The sequence below is a fragment of the Adiantum capillus-veneris genome, chromosome 4, assembly GCF_014529385.1.
Source record: "Adiantum capillus-veneris isolate H3 chromosome 4, ASM1452938v2, whole genome shotgun sequence".
Taxonomy (NCBI): domain Eukaryota; kingdom Viridiplantae; phylum Streptophyta; class Polypodiopsida; order Polypodiales; family Pteridaceae; genus Adiantum; species Adiantum capillus-veneris.
The window spans coordinates 142997169-143019729 of NC_140934.1; the positions used below are offsets into that span (position 1 = coordinate 142997169).

Below are 22561 nucleotides of genomic sequence, written 5' to 3' on the forward strand. Positions count from 1 at the left end.
AAGACTATTCCCATATGCAATTTACTTGAAATCTCTATCTTGCTAGAATTGGATTCCCACCATGCACGCGCTTAAATGCATGACCTTTTCTCAATCCAAGCAAGGGTTCTCTCCTCAATGCTTATACACCAAACATTCATTCACACACCACACAAAAAAAGTCAAGGAGGAGATTAGAGACTAGTATACCAAACAAACCAGAAAACACACAATATACACTATTCTCTCATCCAAGAAAAGGAAGGCCGTATAAGACCCCAAGAACAATCCAAAACCCCAAGTGACCTCTTCCCTCTCCCATTCTCACAAATCCAATTGATTAGATACAGCGCCACCTTGCCTTGCAAAAGCCTCTTACTTTGTCCCTCAAAATGCCACAATCTTTTCGTTCCATGGCACCATGCTCTCTAGACAATCACGCATACTAGTTGGATAAGAGAACCCCTATATCAACCCTCAATACAGCCAAAAAAAAAAAAAAGGCAGCATAAGGGCAAGAGTCCACAGCAACACCATAGAGAAGAAAACTCCTACATGAAAATGGCAAGTGCTAATATGTGGCTCAAGCAAGTACACCCTAGCTTGGCACTCGTGCAATTTCGAGTGATGTTGCATTTATGACCCATTTCAACCAAAAATAAAAAGGCATTTTGCGAACATACTAAAGCTATTTTCCTAGAATAAGCTTTTCATAGGAAAAATGGCAGAAAATGTAGAACGTTCTCCAAAAGCATCAAGAAATCAATGGTTTAGCTTCAACTGCATGTAAACCCATATACTTGCACCTCTCATTATATTATCATATTTTTAATGGCTCAGCACACAAGTTTCCACATATAGTTGGTGACTGCAATAGTCAAACTTTTTAGGTGATACAAATGCTCGACCACATTGCACTCTATTAATATTTTCCAACCTGTTCTAGAGCAACTGAAGAATAATGACACAACAATCAAGGATCCAAGTCCTCGATAAAATGTGCACACAACTACTATCAAAATGCGTACAACTCTTATGTACACTACGTACATTTCATTATCCATTTGCCAACTAAAGTTGCAAAGACATTCCACAGCAAACTCGTTGGAAAAGCGGCCAATAGCATTATACATAGGAAGACCATGTAAGTCATAACTTGTAATCTCACCTCAATTCAAATTGAATAACAGATCAATGAATAAATTTACACACCAATGCCGCTAACGAGCACAAAACACTTCAGAGGACTTTCTGAGTAAAAGCAGAAGCAAGCTTGCTGGGCATGGCACATCAGTCTAGCTTCTTTGCAAATGGCATATGCTTGAAAACATGTATCAAGTGGACCAGTAATTTGACAAAAACTCCATCAGTTGAGGTGCAAACAATGACATTTGCCGCCCGGCACAAAATTTGATCCGTAAAATACAAGAACACTAATTACAGATTTTAAAGGCCCAAAGCAAAGAACACCAGGCAGACAAGCTCTCCACACCAAGACGGGGGGCTTGTACAAAATGAACGTCATATAAGAACGAGTACAGATCTTCAGGCCCATCATGTTTCCTACAGATTCTTACTAAAATGTTACATTCAACATCAACATATACCAGCAAGTCAAATAAAATGCTCATCTCCCTCTACTAATTATAAAAGTTAAACCTCTCATAAGTTGTGCAACGAGTCTCCTTCATAGCTAAGAATTCTGCATAAAAGTTAATCTAGAATATGGCATGTTATCTTGAGACTCCCTAGGTTCTTAACCCAGAGTAGCAATTCACGATGGTTCTAAAGGTTTCTGAGCTTGTACCTAAAAGGCGGTGGGCAAAGTACGATAGGCAAAGTACGACATTAAAGCAAAATTAACCTTCATACTTCGATGCCACTGCTTCCTTTTCTGCTTTCATATCGACATACATCTGCGAATGTCGGATATTCTAAAACTTGATGGCGACTCACACCATAAACCTTCGCACAGCTCAGATATGACAAAGTAAAGTCGGCGGATATTTTTGAAGATGAAATCAAGGGAGTTCAGTTAGAAATCACAAACTTAAACGTAGATAGCAGACTGTACAGAGCTGCATGTTGAAGAGACTAGTTTATCCACTTCAAATCGACAGCACAAGAAAGGGGCTCACTACTCATGCACAGGATTTGCTAGATACCACACTGCTCTGCAGGCATATTGCTCAATAGGAGAAGCCTTGCATCTCTCAAACTCTGGTTTGATCGCTTGTCAAAAATGGATCTTCGCCAGTCGCCTATATGCAAAATGTGTTGCACCAGTGTACCTTAAATGGCACATTCGTATGGTATATTCCCCATATTGCAGTATACATTCCTTGCTATTACATAAAGAATGTGGCATAGTCCTTGCATGGAAAATGTTTGTACAGTGGAGGGAGAGAGATTTCTGCATCTTACACAGCTAGCTGTATCTTCCAATTCTCCAATATGCAATGGAGATCAAAAAACAGGGGACTGTAAAGCAAGGGCAATCCAACAACTTTAGATTGTTGCCTCGGCCTCCAAAACCTGTGTAAAAATTAACCTACGCTCTTCTTATCTTGGCTTTGAACCCCGGAAAAGTGAACTTCCAAAGCCAAAAAAAATCCTCTTGAACAAAACTGTTAGCATAATCCATTACTCAAGAAGTCCTGTACTTATTTCTGTAAGTAACCTCGAGTGTTTGCTGGGGGCCAGCTTTACTCCTAGACGACCTGCGGACAAAGGAATCCTCTAAAGCAATACGTTGGGTAATTTCTTTGGTCCGCTTTTGCAACGCATCACTGTTTCAATGTGAAAAGATACCTTCAATCAAAATAGTATCATGCATATCTTTCGAAATGCGCCCAAGAACACTTGCAAACAAAGAAGTATGTAAAGGAAAAGCAAGAAAAACCACAAAACTAACCTTATCTTGTTGTAATGTTTTTCTAGTTGCCTTTGCAAACCTCGCTCCCTTATGCCCTTAGGGTTCAAGGACCCATATAGTGCCTCCAGCTGAAAGAAACCATCGATTCACGTTTACTGGGATGAACTTAAATAAATTCCAAGGTTATCAAGATAAAGCAATGATAGTCGTGACAAACCTCTTCTTTTGCGCTGTAATATCCCCAATTTGACATATCTTTATCTTCTACAAAAATTCTGCCTTCTCTTGGGAAAAACCAATACCTATTATGATCCCTATCTTTTCCTAAAGGATGTGTTCTTATAACTCTCTTCTCAATCTCCCGTTCAAGATGCTCTTGCTGTAAATCAGAAGGTAACAGTACGTTAATTCTCCTCAACTCCTACATACAAATCCTTTATGTGCGCGTTTCTGCCGTGATTCCTTATGTACTCGTAGCATACTTACTCTTTTTTGCATTTCGATCATCTTTTTCTCCTGCAATTTGCGCTCTTTCACTGCTTCAAACTTGACCTTTCGAATTTCCTGCAGCTTCTTATGCTCCTCCATCCTTTTCTTTTCCTTCTCAAGATCCTCCACTTGTTTCAATTCAGCCTTCCGCTTGAGGGCCAACTGCCTTGAACGCGCTGATACTGAAGTAGCATCTTCACCATCACTGGCACAGAGTATTGACTAGTTAAGACGTATTGAACAAAGAAATCAGATAAAAGAGAAACTAGCTACACAAAATTAGAGAAATGGATATGAGTAGATAACTTGAGTACAAAAATATTCGATAACAAAGAAACTAGCTGCACAGAAGTTACCCATTTTCATGAGTTCCATTGGGTAGGCCATTGGAGTACAGCTTCTCTGAGTTATTCCCTTCGTTGTCTGAATCCGCACCAGAACTACTGCTCCCGTCCTCCCTGGCCTCCACCTCTTCCTTCTGGTTCTTGGCAGTATCAGTAGAATCAGTACCAGCAAGTTGGGCTTGCTTCAACATTTCTTGTGCCTCCTTGTCCTTCTTCGACTCCTCCAACTCCTCCTTCCTTTTTTGGGAAGCAATTGCCTGCTTTTCCTCAATATACACGTCCAATTGCTCTCTAACAGCAGTAGAATTAAGAGCGCACTCAACTAAGTTGCAAAGTATATCTAGTTTTGCTGATGGCTCCAACTGCATATAATCTCCTTTCCTAATGGTAGATGAATGCACAGCAAGTTTCTCAAAACCACCCAGTTCCAGAATATCTGCAAGATCGTCTTTCCAGGACTGGATAGTGACCTATTTATCATGGAGAAGAAATACTTGATCAACTTTGTGACACGGTTTAAACAAAACTAGAAATCCTTCACAGTGGTACAGAATGTAAAAGCTTACTTTGACTTTCCTCTTCCTTCTACCCTGAAATGACTCAAGTACTGACAAGTCCTCAAGAATTAATTTTATGAAAGCATGGTGGGCCTCCCGCAACAGTATAGGATCTGCATCTGAGCACTCCAAAGCCTTCTCGAACTCCTCTAAAGAGAATGGCGACAGCCGAATCACTTTCCCAAACAAGGAGCAGAAATTCCATACCATCAACAGAGACCCTGTGCAGTGCATTGGCAGAACAAAATCTGAAGACCAAGCTGGCCTTTCTGTAAGTGGTGGTTCGGAGGAAGACGGCTGTACAAGTGTATCCTCAATAGGATACTTGATGGGTACAACTTTTACAACAGATTCTGCACAAAAAAGGCGATTAGAAACAGCACCGCGGGTGTCCCTTGTTCCCTAACTTAACCACAACTTACCTGCCTTCCCCTTGCTCTTATCCTCCTTAGAAGGTGCAACCTCCCCCTCTCCTACTTGCCCTGCATCTATCCTCTTTTGTTTCTTGTTTGCTTGACTATCAGTTTCTGTGTCCAATGCCTTTTGTTTCTTGCTTGCCTTACTTTCATCCTCTCTATCAACAGCTTTCTTTTGTCTCTTGCCCTTTGAACCCTCAGGCTCTCCCTCCACTTTCTTTGGCCTCTTTTTCGAGTGGGTTTCAAGTTCCATAAGAGCGATCTGAAGCAAAAATAGTTAGAGACTATCAACCACCATCGACAACTCTGTGTGTTGCATAAAACCTTACCAATGGTTGTGCAATCTCTTCCTTCAGTTCCTCCTCAACTTGCTCCTGTTTAAGGAAAAACTTTTTGAGCTCTTCTGGTGGCGTGGTTGTTATGCCAAACTTTTCACAAAGTTTGTCAAGAACCACCAAAGGCGTCTGGGAATTCCTGGATGCGTTATCCTTGACAGATTCCCTGATAAAGGACTTAACAAGCGCTCTTGTAAACGGAAGCTTCTTCCGGACTAAGCTACTGGTGGATTCAATAGAGCTCCCATCTACATTCCTGTCATTGTCAATCAATTTGACCTCATAACTGCAGCCAGCTTCAGGAGCTTCCCCATCAATCACCTGTAAGACCTTACATGGCATAGTAGTGTTTCCCTTTATACATAGCACCTCCTCCCCAGGCACAAATTGGTCCTTGAAGGCCTTTAATATTGCACTGACAAGGTCCTCAAGTCGCAGCATACCTGTCCAGTATTTCAACCTGTTAGATGTTGGGCAATGCAGCAAGTAAAATCTCAAAGCTACAAATAGCACAGTGACTACTTAACTTATTGAACTCCCATTAATGTGCACATTACCAGGTACATATGCACGCAAAAGAGTCTGGCTAAAGAAACAACTGATAACTTGCCCTGTCTCCACTTAATGTGACAACTAATAAATGTAACCAGGCTCACATCATAAGCATCACTAACAGTCCGTCCTCAACCAGATTTCAGATACAGTCCACATAAGAGGATCCTTATATCGCCAAAAAAGCATCGTGCGTGCATGCATGCGTGCCTGTGTGTGCACGTACACGTGCGTGATTGTGTTTTTGAGTAAAAAATAGGGCTTGTGGCCCTTTGCATCACATAAAATTCGACCATAGGTCCATATGCAAGAAATATGGGAAATCCCGTGAAAGATATACAATGAGATCAAGAGGAAAAATACCTATACAAACCATAAGATTAAAGATACATCAAGAGATAAGATACTATAATCAGCAAGTGGTAAAGAAGATTTTCTGGCTGTAAAAATCCTACAAAGCTGAAAGCTCTGTCTGCCCCACGCGATGAAGCAAAACCACAAAGCCCAGTGCTAGCTACCTGACTGATACAAAGTATCCACTGTAGAAACCTCCTGTAGCAGCTCACAGAAGCCAGAAGACAGTAAAACCCCTGTGCTGTGCCTCCAAAATCATTGGCATCCATTCTAACATGTCTAGATGTTGAACCCCAAAAAAGGATGTAGATCTAACCTGTCGCCAATGGCCTGCTGTTCTCCTTGCTCATCTGCCCTTTAGTGCTAACTTTGGTTTTGCTTATATATTTTCTTACCCAAATTGCCCTACCTACTTTTGTTGGAAAGTCACTTAAATTAATAAGTAAAAATGTCAAAAATAGGTAAAATAGGCTAAATGCACTGGAAAATTCCCCTGATGGAATCTGATGGATTCTGATGGGAATACTGATGATCATGCTGTGTGCAACCAGAGGATATGCATCTATACTAAGTGACTGGGCATGCACGGTCTACGAATAGACTCACAAAAAGTGCCAGATCACTTCTAATCTAGACTAACTGGACTGACGGAAACCCTGTTATGGTGTAGCTTGTCCACGGACACATAGGGTTGGATGTGTCACATGACAAGCATCAGTACCCTGCATCAAGCATAAGCATTTTCACCGCACATACCCTTTTTGTGTCGCGTGACACATCCAATCCTATGTGTCCGTGGACAAGCTACAGCATGACCAGGGTTCAATTCAGTCAAGTCAGCCTAGAATACGAAGTGATCTGGCACTTTTGTGAGTCTGTTCGCAGACCGTGCATGTCCAGACACTTAATTTAGATGCATATCCTCTGGTTGCGCACAGCATGACCATCAGATTCCAGTAAGATCCCATCAGTAGCATTTCTACAGTGCATAGACCTATTTTCCCTATTTTTGACATTTTTCACTTAGTATTTTTAAGTGACTTTTGTTGGAAACTAGGTAGGGCAATTTTGCTAAGATAAAATATAAGCAACCTAGCGCTAGCACTTTCTCGCAGAAGAGACAGCAGGAGCACCTTGCTAAACAGGCAACTTCTCAGCAAGACCAACCCACGTGACAACTCTAGCATTTTCAGCATTGCAGACGGCCTAGCGTTTTTGCATCAGATCAGCCAGTGTTTTTGCATTTGCAGATTCACGGCAACAATAGACAACAGATCAGCCCTAGCGTTAGCAGATTCCCCCACAACAGCAGATCAGCCCTAGCGTTAGCAAAATTCAGCCCTAGTGTTTTTGGAGCAACAGGCGACCTAGCGTTGTCGGGGGATATGTGTTCGCTACGTGAGTCGGGCAGGCGTCGGGCCTCTGGCTGTGGGAGGTGTTAAAGAGAGAAAACAAGAGACACTAACAGCTCTGGCAATCACCGTAATCATCAATTAATCAATTCAATCTCTGAATACAATGTAATCGATAGCCAAGGCGGGCTGTTAACAGCACCGACACTTGGATCAATTGGTAAATAGGAGTTTAAGCTCCCTTCACAGATTAACCGGGCCGTTAACGACACCGAGCTCAATAAAACGATTAATTAAGCTTCAGACCGATGAAGTTGATGATAATTCTCTCTTTTCATTTTATCTGCTTCAACTGCACTTGGCATCTGCAAGTTTCAATTCTATTCGCTGCTTCAATTTTCATGCTCCCTACTTTATATGCTTTACTCTGCCTTAATTACCGCTTACGAGCTTCAAGTTTCTTCTCTAATCGACTTGATTTTTATTGCCTTCAAGCTCTGTATACCTTGATTACCTCTTTTCGAGTATCCTTGGTCACACAAATTTCCTTGCTTGCTTCATGTGCCCTTGCTATATCCTCCCGCAATACCTTGGTTAGAGAACGAAACGATTTATGCCGAGAACCTTGCTTGCTCTTTTTCTTGGTCGTCCAAGTCCCCTCTTGAGTGAGCTCCCTTCCTACCTCCTTCCTGCTTATGGCCGAGAGAAAGAACGAGCCCTTTGTTCAAGCGAGAGAGAGAGAGAGAGAGAGAGAGAGAGAGAGAGAACGCCCTTGTGCAAGCTCCTCCTGCTTCCTTTGTCTTGTCGAGCTCCCTCCAAAACCCTTCTTCTCCCTTCCTCCTTTGTTAGTCGAGGATGAGAGGGGGAGAGACACAGAGAGAGCTTTTTCTTGCCGAGCATGAGAGCGAGAGAGAGGGAGCTTTGTTTTTCCCGAGCCTTCCCCCCTCGTAACCCTCTTGCCTGCTCTTCTCTTCTTCGCTTTGTGCCTTTGCTTACGTTCTTCCTCCCCTTGCCCTCGTTTTTCGCATGTAATAATCTCCCCCTCATGCCATCTAATAATAGCCCTCACTTCCCCCTAAGCAACGACGGCGCCGTCGTTGCTAGGTGGGAAGGAACTTGATGACGTGGCACCCGTGGCTGGGGAGGAGAGCCAAACGCGGCAAAAACTCTGCCGAAAACCTTCGCCATGGACTGCTGATGCTTCTCCCTTCACGCACGAGCTCACGCGAGCTAAGCCTGGCTCAGCGCGAGTCTCGTCTTCCTCTGTTGCGCCCCTCACCACTGGCCGTCACGCCATGCCACCTCACCTCCTTATTTTTCCTTTCCCACTCTCATTAAAATCTTTTGGGTGACCTTTGGACGGCCATGCCTTAAGTGGGCGGCCTTGCTTTTATTTAGTTGGGTGGCCTTAAGCCTTTTGGGCGGCGGGCTTTATGCCCTTGTAGGGCACCACATTTGGCATACATATCAGCCCTGCCTTATTGGATATATCCCGCAGTCAATGCATTCCAAGAGAAACGAAGCTCTTCAAGCACTTTTTGTGCTTTCGTAAAACATCATCACATTTAGCATACACATCGGCCAAGCATCGCCTAGCAAGTCATTTTTCTCCAGCAAGCCACAACAGTGTTGGCCTTTCCCCGCAATGATTGCATTCCAAAACCCGAACGAAAGACAAAAACTCCGAGATGGCACTCCAACCGAGTGGACCGGGCTGGTGCGGAACTAGCCCCCGGAAAATCTTTAATAGCCAATAACTTGGCAGCCGTAAATCCGATCATTGATCTGAAAAGACACACGTGCTCCACAAATTGAGCACTTCAGGCCCGTGCATTCATTCCATTTCTGTCACCTCATTTGCAATTGCCCAATCCGGTACGGATCTGCAATCGACTTGAACTTTAAACTGCCATAACTTCTTCACCGTAGCTCCAATCGACGAGCCGTAAAGACAAGCCGGTAGAGTACATCAAGCACTACAGTTCTAGATCATAAACTCCCATCTGTGCTCACTTCAAGCATAGTCCTTTTTGACATCATTAAGGCATCAGTTGGCCCTTTTAAGCCGCATCTGGCATACATTAATCATTAAACTTGGCCTATTAACAAGCCCTGATCACTGACCATTAAATGTGTAGGCTTAAAAGAAGCTTAGCTTGCATTTCTCTACTCTTTTTCTCTACATGGCAACGGAGCTGCACGACAGCATTTGCAATTCCTTCGCGACAGAATCCACAGTAGCACCAACATTTTCAGTTTTCAGCAGTCAGATCCCGCAGTAGAAGTCCCGAACCTCGCAGATCTCACCTTCCCGCAGCAGATCCTCGTCGCACAGTCAGATCCAACGCAGTTTGCAGTTTCAGCCCGAAAAACGCAGATTTCAGCATCTGCATTTTCAGCGCGTCGTAGTCGCATCGTCTTCATCGACATCGTCACCGACACAGAGTCAAAATTCAGCAGATAAAGATTTGCAGAATTCAGCCATTAGCATTTTCAGATTTCAGCCCGTCTCGTCGTCGTCGACATTGTCGGCAAGTCCAAGCATTATAGAGATTTGTGCAATCATAAGTAGACCGCTCTCGCCATAGAGAGTGGGGCCTTCGGAGGAGGGTTTGACAACTTTCTGGTGTCGTATTCTCTTCTCTCTCTATCTCTCACTCTCAGCACCTTCATTCACAGTGTTCGCCACTTTGTTTGTGATCACTTGCACTCTCTTATAAAAGCACGGAAGGCTCTCCCTTCCCTAAGAAAAAGGAACCTTGAGCACAGTTCGGAGCACTCATCTTGAGAAAAGTTCAACATTCATTCCATTGCACCTTACATTGGTATCAAAACTTTGGCAGTGTTCTGTATCACTCAAGGAAAGAACCACAAGAACCACAGAATTTTTTTTGCTTGTTGCGATCGCACGAACCCAAGCTCACTTGGGCATGTCGATTCCTAATCGTGCTTTTGAAGAGTGACAGGAGACCCAAGAAAGAAGGTCTTGTCCAGCCTCCCTTTGTGCCTCTTTTCACTCATTAAGAGCGGACCGTGCACTTAGCGGCCGGCCAATCGACGTGAGGTGGAAAAAAGCAACCTTGGTGTGAGCGCAAGGCCGCTAAGGGGTGTGCCCGCAGAAAAGAGCAGAACTCGGGTGAAGAGAAGATCCTTCTCTAACACAGATTGCAAGCGAAAGAAGAACCACAAGAACCTCAAGATCCTCAAGAACCCCAAGAACCAAGACCCCCAAGAACCCAAGTTCCTCGAGAACTTAAGAACCCAAGACCACAAGAACCCACGACTTCAGTGGATGGTCATCACTTGAAGCGGAATGGATACTTCGCTTGGAGGTGATGAGCATGAGAGATACAAAGAAGAATTTTCCCCACCAGGAGGTTTTTCTGACCCTCCCCCTTCCCCATCTACGTCAAGGATTGCACTAACTCCTATGGAGGCTTTGGACCAGATGTTTATGGAAAGGAAGTTAGAACCCGAAGCAAGTCAAGCAGAAAGAATGACAGAATTTAATCGTGAATGCAAAGAAAGAAAAGCAGAAATGGATCGCATACACGCACAAAGAAAAGTAGAAAAAGAAGCAGAAAGAAAGGCAGCCATAGAGCGTGAGCATGAGCAAGCGCAACACATGCAAGAGTTGTTGCGACTCTTTTCTCAAGTGCAGACACAGATGCAAGAGATTCGGGAAAAGGAGACACTCTCAATCTCGTCTTCTCCAAAGCATGATACATAGGATTCGCATGATGATTTGAATGACAAGCATGATGATTTGCATAATAATCAAGATGTGATTTCTCACGAGCATGATGGTTTGCATGATCAAGATGTGATTTCTCACAAGCATGATGATTTGCAAGATAAAGATGATGTGATTGTTCACAAGGATGATGTGTTAGTTGATACTTTTTCTAGCGAAGCTAACCGCGTTGCAGATTCGATCGATCACAAAGAATCGATCTTGGCTTTCGAGTCGAGATCCACAGCAACCCCCCAGGCAGATTCGATCAAACACGACGAACCGATCTTGGCTCTCGAGCCTAGGTCCAAAGAACCCTTACAGGAAGTACTATGTGTTCGAATGATTCGTCAGCACGCATTGTTCGAGTGTTTCATTCGTGACCGTTTCCTGTATTTTAGTCAACGTCTTTATGTGATCACTTTTTCTAGGCATGACATATTGTACGTTGAGCACGTTTCACTCATGAATGAGCACGGATGTATGCGGATTATTCATGAAAAGCTGAAAAGTATGCATTCAAGGAAGTCACGTTCCATGTCTCTTCCTTGGCACGACACAATCATAGAAAGAGCACAAGCAAGTATGAGCACCAAGCATGGGCATTTCCGTTGTGATTGCCATAGTTGATTGCTTTAGACCCGAAAGTCAAGATTCGATCTCATTGTTTGCATGTGTTTGATGAACGGTTTGGCACTCCATCACTTTGTTCATCTGCAATGCATGCACAGTTTGTTCAAAGGAATAGATTTTTTCCAATCACTTTACATGGAATAGGTATGTTCATGTTTTTATGTTGGAAGTGGTTTCAGGAATTTTCATCCTCAGAGATTCTTGAAGGAGGAAGAAGCATGACTATCGATGAAGTTGAAGCATTGAAGGAGCCACAGAAGACTGTGTCGCTTTCGACGCGGCCCAAAGAAGTAAGCGTTGGAGACCTTTATGAAGTTCAAGTATCGCATGACCCAAGCATCAGAGTGGGCCAGCTTGTTCGAGTGTTTTTTTCGTGACCGTTTCCTGTATTTTAGTCAGCGTCTTTATGTGATCCCTTTTTCTACGCATGACATATTGTACGTTGAGCACGTTTCACTCATGAATGAGCACAGATATATGCGGATTATTCATGAAAAGCTGAAAAGTATGCATTCAAGGAAGTTACGTTCCATGTCTCTTATGCATTCAAGGAAGTTACGTTCCATGTCTCTTCCTTGGCACGACACAGTCGTAGAAAGAGCACAAGCAAGTATGAGCACCAAGCATGGGCATTTCCGTTGTGAATTGCCACAGTTGATTGCTTTAGATCCGAAAGTCAAGATTCGATCTCATTGTTTGCATGTGTTTGATGAACGGTTTGGCACTCCGTCACTTTGTTCATCTGCGATGCATGCACAGTTTGTTCAAAAGAATAGATTTTTTCCAGTGACTTTACATGGAATAGGTATGTTCATGTTTTTGTGTTGGAAGTGGTTTCAGGAATTTTCATCCTCGGAGATTCTTCAAGAAGGAAGAAGCATGACTATCAACGAAGTTGAAGCACTGAAGGAGCCACAGAAGACTTTGTGTCGCGTTCGGCGCGGCCCAAAGAAGCAAGCGTTGGAGACCTTTATGAAGTTCAAGTATTGCATGACCCAGGCATCAGAGTGGGCCGGCTTGTTTGAGTGTTTCATTCGTGACCGTTTCCTGTATTTTAGTCAGCGTCTTTATGTGATCCCTTTTTCTAGGCATGACATATTGTACATTGAGCACGTTTCACTCACGAATGAGCACGGATATATGCGGATTATTCATGAAAAGCTGAAAAATATGCATTCAAGGAAGTCACATTCCATGTCTCTTCCTTGGCACGACACAGTCGTAGAAAGAGCACAAGCAAGTATGAGCACCAAGCATGGGCATTTCCGTTGTGAATTGCCAAAGTTCATTGCTTTAGATCCGAAAGTTAAGATTCGAATCGATCTCATTGTTTGCATGTGTTTGATGAACGGTTTGAAACTCCGTCACTTTGTTCATCTGCAATGGATGCACACTTTGTTCAAAGGAATAGATTTTTTCCAGTCACTTTACATGGAATAGGTATGTTCATGGTTTTGTGTTGGAAGTGGTTTTAGGAATTTTTCATCCTCGGAGATTCTTGAAGAAGGAAGAAGCATGACTATCGACGAAGTTGAAGCACTGAAGGAGCCACAGAAGACTTTGTGTCGCGTTCGGCGCGTCCCAAAGAAGCAAGCGTTGGAGACCTTTATGAAGTTCAAGTATTGCATGACCCAGGCATCAGAGTGGGCCAGCGAAGAGTCCTTTCCAGGATTCCAGATGTTATTGGCGATCTCCCTCGACGCCATACAGTTCGGTACCAGTACCTCACTTTGAAAAGGAGGGGATGTCACGTGACACATCCAACCCTATGTGTTCGTGGACAAGCTACAGCATGACCAGGGTTCAGTTCAGTCAAGTCACTCTAGAATAGGAAGTGATCTGGCACTTTTGTGAGTCTATTTGCAGACCGTGCATGTTTAGACACTTAGATTGGAAGCATATCCTCTGGTTGCACACAGCATGACCATCAGATTCCAATCAGATCCCATCAGTAGCCTATTTTTCCCTATTTTTGACATTTTTCACTTATTATTTTTAAGTGACTTTTGTTGGAAACTAGGTAGGGCAATTTTGCTAAGATAATATATAAGCAACCTAGCGCTAGCACTTTCTGGCAGAAGAGGCCGCAGGAGCACCTTGCTCAATAGGTAACTTCTCAGCAAGACCAACCCACGCGACAACTCTAGCGTTTTCAACATTACAGAAGGCCTAGCACTTTTGCATTTGCACATTCACGGCGACAAGAGACAGCAGATCAGCCCTAGCGTTAGCAGATTCCCCCACAACAGCAGATCAGCCCTAGCGTTAGCAGAATTCAGCCCTAGCGGTTTTGGAGCAACACGCGACCTAGCCTTTTGCAATTCCTTTGCGACGGAATCCACAGTAGCACCAACGTTTTCAGTTTTCAGAAGTCAGATCTCGCAGTAGAAGTCCCGAACCTCGCAGATCTCACCTTCCCGCAGCAAATCCTCGCCGCACGGTCAGATCCAACACAATTTGCAGTTTTAGCCCGGAAAATGCAGATTTCAGCATCTGCGTTTTCAGCACGTCGTCGTCGCATCGTCGTCATCGACATTGTCACCGACATAGAGTCAGAATTCAGCAGATAAAGATTTGCAGAATTCAGCCATTAGCATTTTCAGATTTCAGCCCGTCTCGTCGTCGTCGACATTGTCGGCAAGTCCAAGCATTATAGAGATTTGTGCAATCATAAGTAGACCGCTCTCGCCATAGAGAGTGGGGCCTTCGGAGGAGGGTTTGACAACTTTCTGGTGTCGTATTCTCTTCTCTCTATCTCTCAGTCTCAGCACCTTCATTCACAGTGTTCGCCACTTTGTTTGTGATCAGTTGCACTCTCTCATAAAAGCACGGAAGGCTCTCCCTTCCCTAAGAAAAAGGAACATTGAGCACAATTCGGAGCACTCATCTTGAGCAAAGTTCAACATTCATTCCGCTGCACCTTACATCTTTGCCCAAACAGCACATGAACCACCTCTTGCACGCATTTTATTATAAAGTGACTTTTCAATTCCCAATCGTGGGGCATTTTGGCAGCTTGTTCGACCCAGTTGAATGCACCTATATAAGGAGGCCCTTGGGCGCTAAAGAAAGGCAGAAGATGCAAGAGAGAAGTGGCACAAGTAGCACCAAGCAGATCTCCTAGCGTTTTCTCAATAGTACCCAGCATTTTGCATCAGTTGGATCAATGTTTTCAGCAGCTCCAGCGTTTTCCCCGCCGCAATGCCACAGCAGATAGCCTTCCCTCGTCGCGGTCGCCATTCCCATCCCGACCAAGACAACGGTTCAGTTTTCAGCTAGCAGATCAGTTAGCGTTATTCAGTTTTCAATCGTCGTCGCTGTCACAAGATTGTGACAACCACTATATATATTTGTTGGTTTCTATCCTTTGATTTTAATTTAATTTTTGAGACCCTCTTGTTAAAATCACAAATGCCCAGACATCGCATGGCGACTGTGAAACGACTGTTGGCCGAGAGTTTCAGCCGCGGTCAGGAAGAGCAGGTCGCCACAAGATGGTCGGGCCAGTCGGCATTGAAATCCGAGCAGTAAAAGGTTGGGTAGGCTCAATTCAAAGTCATTTAGGCCCCTGGACAAGACTTTAAGTTGGTGGGTACTAGGAAATTAAACCAAAGGGAGCCAAATGGACACTTGGCAGTAGGGGAGCTGCATGCAGGCTAACACACACTTTCCAAAAGCCTCATCCAAGAGGGGGCGCCCATTTTTTAGTGGGGGCTCATTTTTGGACTTCATAAGTGTGCTACACAATGTGTGTGTGTGTGTGTGTGTGTGTGTGTGTGTGAGTAGTAGGTGCATGTGCTAACAGCTTAAATGAAAAGCTTGCCTTCTCCCTTGCTCTATGTAGCGCGATGATTTGCTCTCGCGCATCTCTCTCTCCCTTTGCACATATGGAATGCCCCTCTAGTTGGGCTTCTCAAACGACCATGTACAGTTCTGGGGGGTTTATGCACGTTTGCCAAGGCAAGAGCCTTCTGTACAGGAGCCAGATTAGCTAATTGCTAATCCCCTTCAGGTACGCACAGTTCCATCGCGAAAGAATGCGAAAAGAGTTTTCTCGTATGAAAACTCGTCCGATTTACAAGGGAACTCTCCCATTGTGTGCGGGATCTTTTGACACACGCGTAGACATGTTTGCTCTGCTAAAATGATGCAAAACAGAAAATTACATCCTGCTGTGTTTTTTTGCAGGTTTAGGGTTTCGCACCTAAACTACAAGGTAATGCTTCGGGAAAGCCTTGGATGCTTGTACATGACAATTTCGAGAGATTTCCCGCAAGGAATGTCGTCTAATTCAAAGGGCAAGTGACCCTCCAGGTGTGAGAGTTGGATGGCTACCCACAAGAGTGATCGACACGCGAATCGGAGCGCAAAACAGAGAATTATAGTTGCTATAATTTTTGCAGGTTTAGGTTTTAGCCAATTTTGATGCTTGCAAGTCCCAAGAGCTTCAAGGAAGCGAGGGAATCACCGAACAAGTGTTTTGGTGCAAATTGAAGACCAAAAACAAAGATTTTCACGCTGTTGTAATTTCTCGCCAAGTTTTATGAAGTGCTCCTATCACGAAGAGGTGTATTTTTCTTGTTGCCTTCTCTAAATATGTACTACATATTTTTATTTATTTTATTTTTACTTGTTTTCCTCGGAACCTTTGAAAAGGTGCAAGTGGTCATTGCATGACCAGTGTGAAACCGTTGCGGCCAAATGGGTTTCTCACATCGAGAGTCCAGGTCGGTCAATCTGGGACTGGTCGGGCCAATTAGCACTGAATTCTTATGAGTATGGAAGCTTGTGTGCGCCAGACGGAATTTGGGCCACTCGACAAGTCACTTATAACTTTATAAGTTAGTGGGAACTAGAGTATTAACTCAAAAGGGGCAAACTAGACACATGGCGGCTCCAGGTGGATTTTCCACTTCCATCAACAAGAGGGGGCGCCCAATTTGAAAGTTGAGGCTGATTTTGCAAGGTAGTGAACTTACAGAGTGTGTCTGAGTAGTGGGTGCAGGTTTACAGCTTTAATGGAAAGCTTGCCTTCTCCTTTGTCTCATGTAGCGCCATGATATGCTCTCGTGCATTTCTCTCCCCCATTTGCACGTATCATAATGCCCCACTAGTTGGGCTATTCAGATGATCATGTCCAATACTGTGGGTTTTATGCGTGTTTGCTAAGGCAAGAGCCTTCTGAACAAGAACCCGATTAGCTAATTGCTAATGCCCCACGTACGCACAGCCCCATCCCGAAGGAACGCAAATTTGGAGCGTTTTCTCGCATGAAAACTCCTCCAAATCACAAGGCAATTGACCCATTGCGTGCGGGAGGTCTTGGGGAGCGTGTTGATGCGTTAGGTCCATCCGAAACAACCCAAAACAGAGAAATACAGCCTGCTGTGTAAAATTACAGGTTTAGGGTTTTGCTCCTAAAGTGCACCAAAACTTCACAGAAGCTAGAGTGTGGTTGTACAGGTGTTTGGGTACTTTTTAGAGGCTATAACAATGAAAAACAACGCTCTACGTTTTCTCGCCAACCCACAAAAGCTCCAGAATTGCATGGGAAGTCACCCCGGACTTGTACTTTTGGTCTATACAGGTTATACAACAGTTATGTTGTCGAAATTGGGCCAAATTCTGAAATTACATCCCTAGATAGGTTTGGACAGCTTGTAAAGTTGCTTGGGGATTTCCCATCTCAATCAAATAAAGAAATACCGCAAGGGGCGCCAGTTTTTGGAGCCAACAGGGTGTCAGTCATCATTGCGCACGACATTCTAGCCGTTGAACTCAAGTGTTGAGTCTCTCTCTTTTCCATCAGTACTTTGTGTGTAATTAACAGGTTGTAGATTCGGTACCGCCCTTTACTGTGTATTGACTGGTTATAGCTCCAAAATGCATGGAAAGTCACTGATCACTTGGGATTTTTTCCATGGAGACTATACTATGGTTGTGCTGCTGAAATCGGGTTAGGGTAGAGAATTTCAGCCCGATAGAAGTGGGACAGCTTGTAGAAGTTAACAGGTTTTTCTCAAGTGTAATAAAAATAAAGAAATACCGCAAGGGCACCAATCTTTGGGACCAATAGGGTGTCGATGTCTACTTGGGAGCATTCTAGCTGCCAAGCCATGGTTTGTTTGAAGTGTAGAATTCCACTCACAGGCTTCTTTGTGAAGTTCCTTTGTGTCGTAAAGTTTAAAAGAGTAAAGATTCGGGTGAAAGCTAAAGTCTACTGCCCTACGGGCCGGTTTCAATCGCCGACGACGACAGCAGTTCAGCCCAGTAGCCTGGCCGCACTTGCAACATTCCATCGCCATCCATAGCAAACTCACTTTTCAGCCTCAAGCATCAATAGCATTTTCAGATTTCAGCCATTGGCCTCGACATCGTCCTAGTCATTGTCGTCTCATCGACGACATCATCATCGTCGTCGACATCAAGCATCACAACATTTAGAACCGTTGTACCAGACTCTCTCTCTACCACTCTCAGCACTTTCTCTCACATATCCACTTTTCTCTTTTGGGCATTGCACAATCTCTCATTAAAGAAGACTCTCCCTTCCCTTAAGTAATAGGAACCTTGAGCACCCACTCGCACTCCTCTTAAGCATACACCATCATTCACTTCCCCTGCACATTACATTAAAGTTGTTCAGTCCGTTCTTTTCCATTGGCACATGGTCACCTCTCCGTGACACACATTGACTCCATGTGTCCGTAGAAATAATAGGTGCTTAGTAACATTCACATAAAATGCAATGGTGGGGAGGCTAAGCTACCATTGTATTGAGACTAGTCGCAACATTGACTCCGTGTGTCCGTCTATAACAAACTTGGACACCCCAAGTCAAGATTCTACCGCGACACAGTAGAAATTCACTTCAAAACAGTTCACAAGAGACGACACAGCTCGACGTAGTTCCGGGCAAAGAGGCGTCCCTTTCGATATTTATTTTTATATTAATCTGTGAGCAATAGTACAAGGGACCCTTCGAGTGCTCACTCTCAGACTCTGCGTCCAAATGCTCTGAGAAGTGAGCCCCTAAGACTTCTTATAAAGATTACTTAGGGTTGCTAAAAGCAGAGCCCCCAAAAGCTTCTAAAATTAAAAGCAAGAACCTCCAAAAGCTGCCAGCGTAATTTGCGGAGGTTCGTATGTTGTTGTCAGCGCAAAAAGCGAACGTCCGTACAATCAGCGAAATTCGTGGAAATCCATACGCCTTGCCACATCAGCAAGTCATCGTGATTTACGATGTCCGTACAGCTGGGCAACATACTGTGTTTATTTGCTATGTGTCCCCAAGGGCCCTCGTCCCTTGGCCATAAGTTGGGACAACTTTATTGGACTGCCATGTCACTAGTTTGTGACATACCCCCCTCTTGAAAGAATTGTAATCGCCCTCGATTATGCTTGCAAAACAGACAGAGGCCATAAACTGTCTTAGTAGACACTGACTGTCAGTACCGACGCACTAGACACGACACATCTTGTAGTTGCACCAAACAACAATCACATCACAGGACATCACATGACAAATCACACACAAATTCATTCCAAATCTCAGACCATGACCATCGCCAACGTATTTAGTATATCGCATCTAGATCCATTCCGGACCTCACGAATGCCCGATTAACTAATCCTTATTGCAATCATGTCTATAGAGATTTATGAGACCGAAATGTTGCAATCATTTCGTCTTTCAATTTGTAACAAACTTGGACACTCCAAGTCAAGAATCAACCGCGACAGCACCAAATAACCACTTCAAAACAATTCACAGATCACAATAGATTTGCACTGGCCCGGCGGAGTTCCGTGCCTAGAGATATTGGCCCCAAAGACTGGCGCCCCTTTCGGTATTTCTTTTTGTATTAATCAATCATCAAAGTACAAGAGAGCACCTATTCTCTGTGTTACTGCAGCCAGCAATCAGCCCTGGATCCCTTTCACATCGCGTGTGCACATCAGCCCAAGATCTGGGTTTTGGAGGCCATGCGCAGCCCACATCGAGTTGGATTCATCAGCATCATCAGATCGTCCTCGGAGATACTTTTCCCCAAAGAGTTGCTGTGGCAGTAATCTCCCGTTGTTGAGTCGGATCGATTTTTGCAATGAGGTATCATTTGTTTTACATGCTACTTATGCAATGGAAAGCAAATACTACTCCGGTAATGGGGTGGGGGGCCCTTGAGAAGGTTGGTTGGAACCCTATCATTGTGTCTTCTCCACTCTCTTTCTTTTGTCCATCTCTACCACCATCTCTTTGACTCTCTCTATCTTATACACATATCTATCATTCTCTGTACCAAATATCATTCTCTCCATGTAGATCTATCATCACCACACCCATAGATCCTATGGTTGCTCCACAAAGAGGAGAATTTAACAAGGTAGTTAGGTACATTAGGTACCAACATGATACATGTGTCGTTCTTCACCATCGCAAAAAGCCATATCAAAACTCGTGTAGGTTTGGACCACCACCTGAGGCCCCTAGTTGCAGAAAGCCATACCAAACTTGTGTAGGTTTGGACCACCGTGTGAGACCACATAGACAAGGTCTACATCTCCATCCTATGAAAATCATGCAGGTCCTTCACCAAGCATGTCCGAAGAGTCCTAGATATATCATCTTTTGCACCTATGATGAGTGGGATGAATTCTACATCATATGGTTGTGCTAAAGCAAATGAAGAAACACTAAACTGCCGCAAAGATGGGTTTTGTACCTTGATGGGCTTTTTCAGAAACAAAAACATCAACATTTTCGATTTGGATAAAAGCGCATAAGATAAAGCACTAAACAAAAAAAGTTTGTGGGTCTATAGCTTAATTTCTTTTCAATAATCGTGATTCAACGTACTAACAGACTTTCACTAAGCTTGAAAAGAAAAAGACTTACTGAACTGAACGAGCTGAAGAACAGGTCCGATAAATTCTCTAGGAAACTGCTGCACCTTCTCTGTAGCTTTGCATTCTGACTCAAGGGCCTCCTCATAAGTCAAGTTGCTTTTGCCCGTCACCTTACATGTCCATACTCGTTGTTTATAAAGATTGATATGCTTCAAATACTCTCTTTTAAATACAAGTTAAGTAAGACAATACACATTAACTAACTTAATTGCGGCCTATACAAAGTAGACGAAATAGCCTCTGCAAAAAATGCATTCATGCTCACCAGATTATATAAATGTAAAAGCCTGCACATGTACAAAGTGCAATCAAACAACTCACCAATGAAAATAATCTCTATGAAAATGTCAATAATCTCAACACTAATGGTACCATCTCCACAATTAATACCACAATGACCATCATCTCTAGACATACATTATGCACTCTCACAAGATCACAGGATACTCATAATCTGTAAAGATTTCTTTTGTAAACCGCACTTGAAAAACAAGATCTTTCGCTTTCAAATTGTTGGGTGGTCTGCTGAGGTTATAAGCCTTCCTTTTCAAAAGAGGCATTGGGCCAAATGGAGTTGTCCTGAAGATGCTTTATCACCTGCACTTACCAATAACCTCGTTAGTTGCCAATAACCTGCATGATTGTAGCTGACATAGAGAAATAGTATCTTTCTGCGACTGGCTCACAAGTTCAAATCACAACAAGCAACAAATGTTGGCACCTTTACATGAGAACAAAAAAATGGGTGCCGAGTCTGATGAGGTGCACATATATAAGCCCAAAAGAGGATCGTGCAAAACCTACAATAAGCACGCCTTGCTATGTACTAGCACTGTGCGTGGATGATCATGAACCGGTGCTTTCCTATCTTTGCCTCAGTAATGCACAGCTCAGCGGGAAAATGGTTGATGCATGAAATGAAAGAAGGCTGCAACTTAGTTGTATGAAGCAGACCTGAGCGCCCGTTCGATCAAGGTGCTGTGAGACAGCAATACTTGTTTAAGAGAATGAAATGCGGGAAGGTTTTGCTCAGGTGTTCCTCTTCTATACCCTCCCACGAGAAGCAGAGAGTACGGAGAGGGTTGTGAGAACCTTTTCGAGGGCCCTGCCGAACTTTAAACCCTTCAATCGCCAAGATAACTGCGTTTCCCTTCTTTACTGAATTGCACGCTATAGCGTGCTTCGAGCAGAATCCTCGAGCCTTCTTTCCTGTGTAACAATTCAAGACGCCCTCAACCCGACAATCGGAGAGGCAGGAGAAGGGAGAGCGAGGGAGGGAGGGAGGGAGGGGATGTAGAAAAGGAGGGAAGCGGGCCTGTGTCAAACTCTCAACACGTCCTCCCCTCCTGAATTACCTGCTGGTGTGAACTGTTCCTTAGCAAAATCATAATGGGAATGACGTGGCTGTTTTAAGAAGAGAGGTGAGGCTTGAGCTTGGAGTCAAGGAGCATGATAGTAAGATAATGAGATCTCATCTACTCTACTAAGTAAGATAGAGAACTTTTTTTTGTGGCCACAAGACACATGGCGTTGTCATACACCTCTTGCATGTAGCTTCAACGAGCTGGTAGTCTCACAAGAAAAGCTAAATACAGTTTTATGATGCTCATATGCATGGGCCATTGATCTGCGTGCTCGTTTATCACGGGCAAGTAAACGTTTGCAAGTGCATTTTCCAAGTTTAATGGCAATCTTTGTATTCGATATCCCCTCTTGTTTGGTTTGTACTTGTGAATGTTGTTATTGCAACAATGAAGCCCCTTGTGTTGTGTACTTCATGAACATTGTGGCTCTCTATATATTGTGATTGTATGCTTTATGGTCTAAAAGCACCCATTAACTTCACAAAAATGGCAATAGCACATTTTTGGAACTTTGCTATGGCCATAATGACGACCCTTGCAATAGAAGAAACGAATGGTGTGCCACTTTCACCAACTTGATATTGGATTGGCAATGGCACGTTCATCTCCAATCTACATCATATTACTTGAAATGTTGTGCTTAGAGAGATGTTATTCCTAACGAGCAACAA

The 22561-nt window shown here is 43.7% G+C and overlaps 1 protein-coding gene across 1 annotated transcript; it reads right to left on the bottom strand.

Moving 5' to 3' along the window:
* Positions 1–1985: 1985 nt before the first annotated feature.
* LOC147460085 (DDT domain-containing protein) lies at positions 1986–21845 on the bottom strand. The gene is made up of 11 exons (XM_086511223.1): positions 21481–21845; positions 20974–21123; positions 20516–20688; positions 4990–5438; positions 4667–4922; positions 4254–4597; positions 3700–4157; positions 3341–3548; positions 3072–3233; positions 2894–2982; positions 1986–2768 (listed from the first exon to the last, which is right to left on the bottom strand). The coding sequence occupies exons 2-11, from the start codon at positions 21084–21086 to the stop codon at positions 2627–2629; spliced, it is 2394 nt and encodes a 797-aa protein (XP_086367349.1). The 5' UTR covers positions 21087–21123; positions 21481–21845; the 3' UTR covers positions 1986–2626.
* Positions 21846–22561: the final 716 nt, after the last annotated feature.

What these genes read in the sequence shown, in the direction of transcription:
- LOC147460085 (XM_086511223.1), bottom strand. Translation starts at nt 21,086, where the DNA reads ATGCCTCTTTTGAAAAGGAAGGCTTATAACCTCAGCAGACCACCCAAC. An exon ending in GAAATCTTTACAGATTATGA is followed by an intron (nt 20,689 to 20,973) that starts GTATCCTGTGAT and finishes TGTATTTAAAAG; the next exon opens with AGAGTATTTGAAGCATATCA. An exon ending in ATTACAGCGCAAAAGAAGAG is followed by an intron (nt 2,983 to 3,071) that starts GTTTGTCACGAC and finishes GGTTTCTTTCAG; the next exon opens with CTGGAGGCACTATATGGGTC.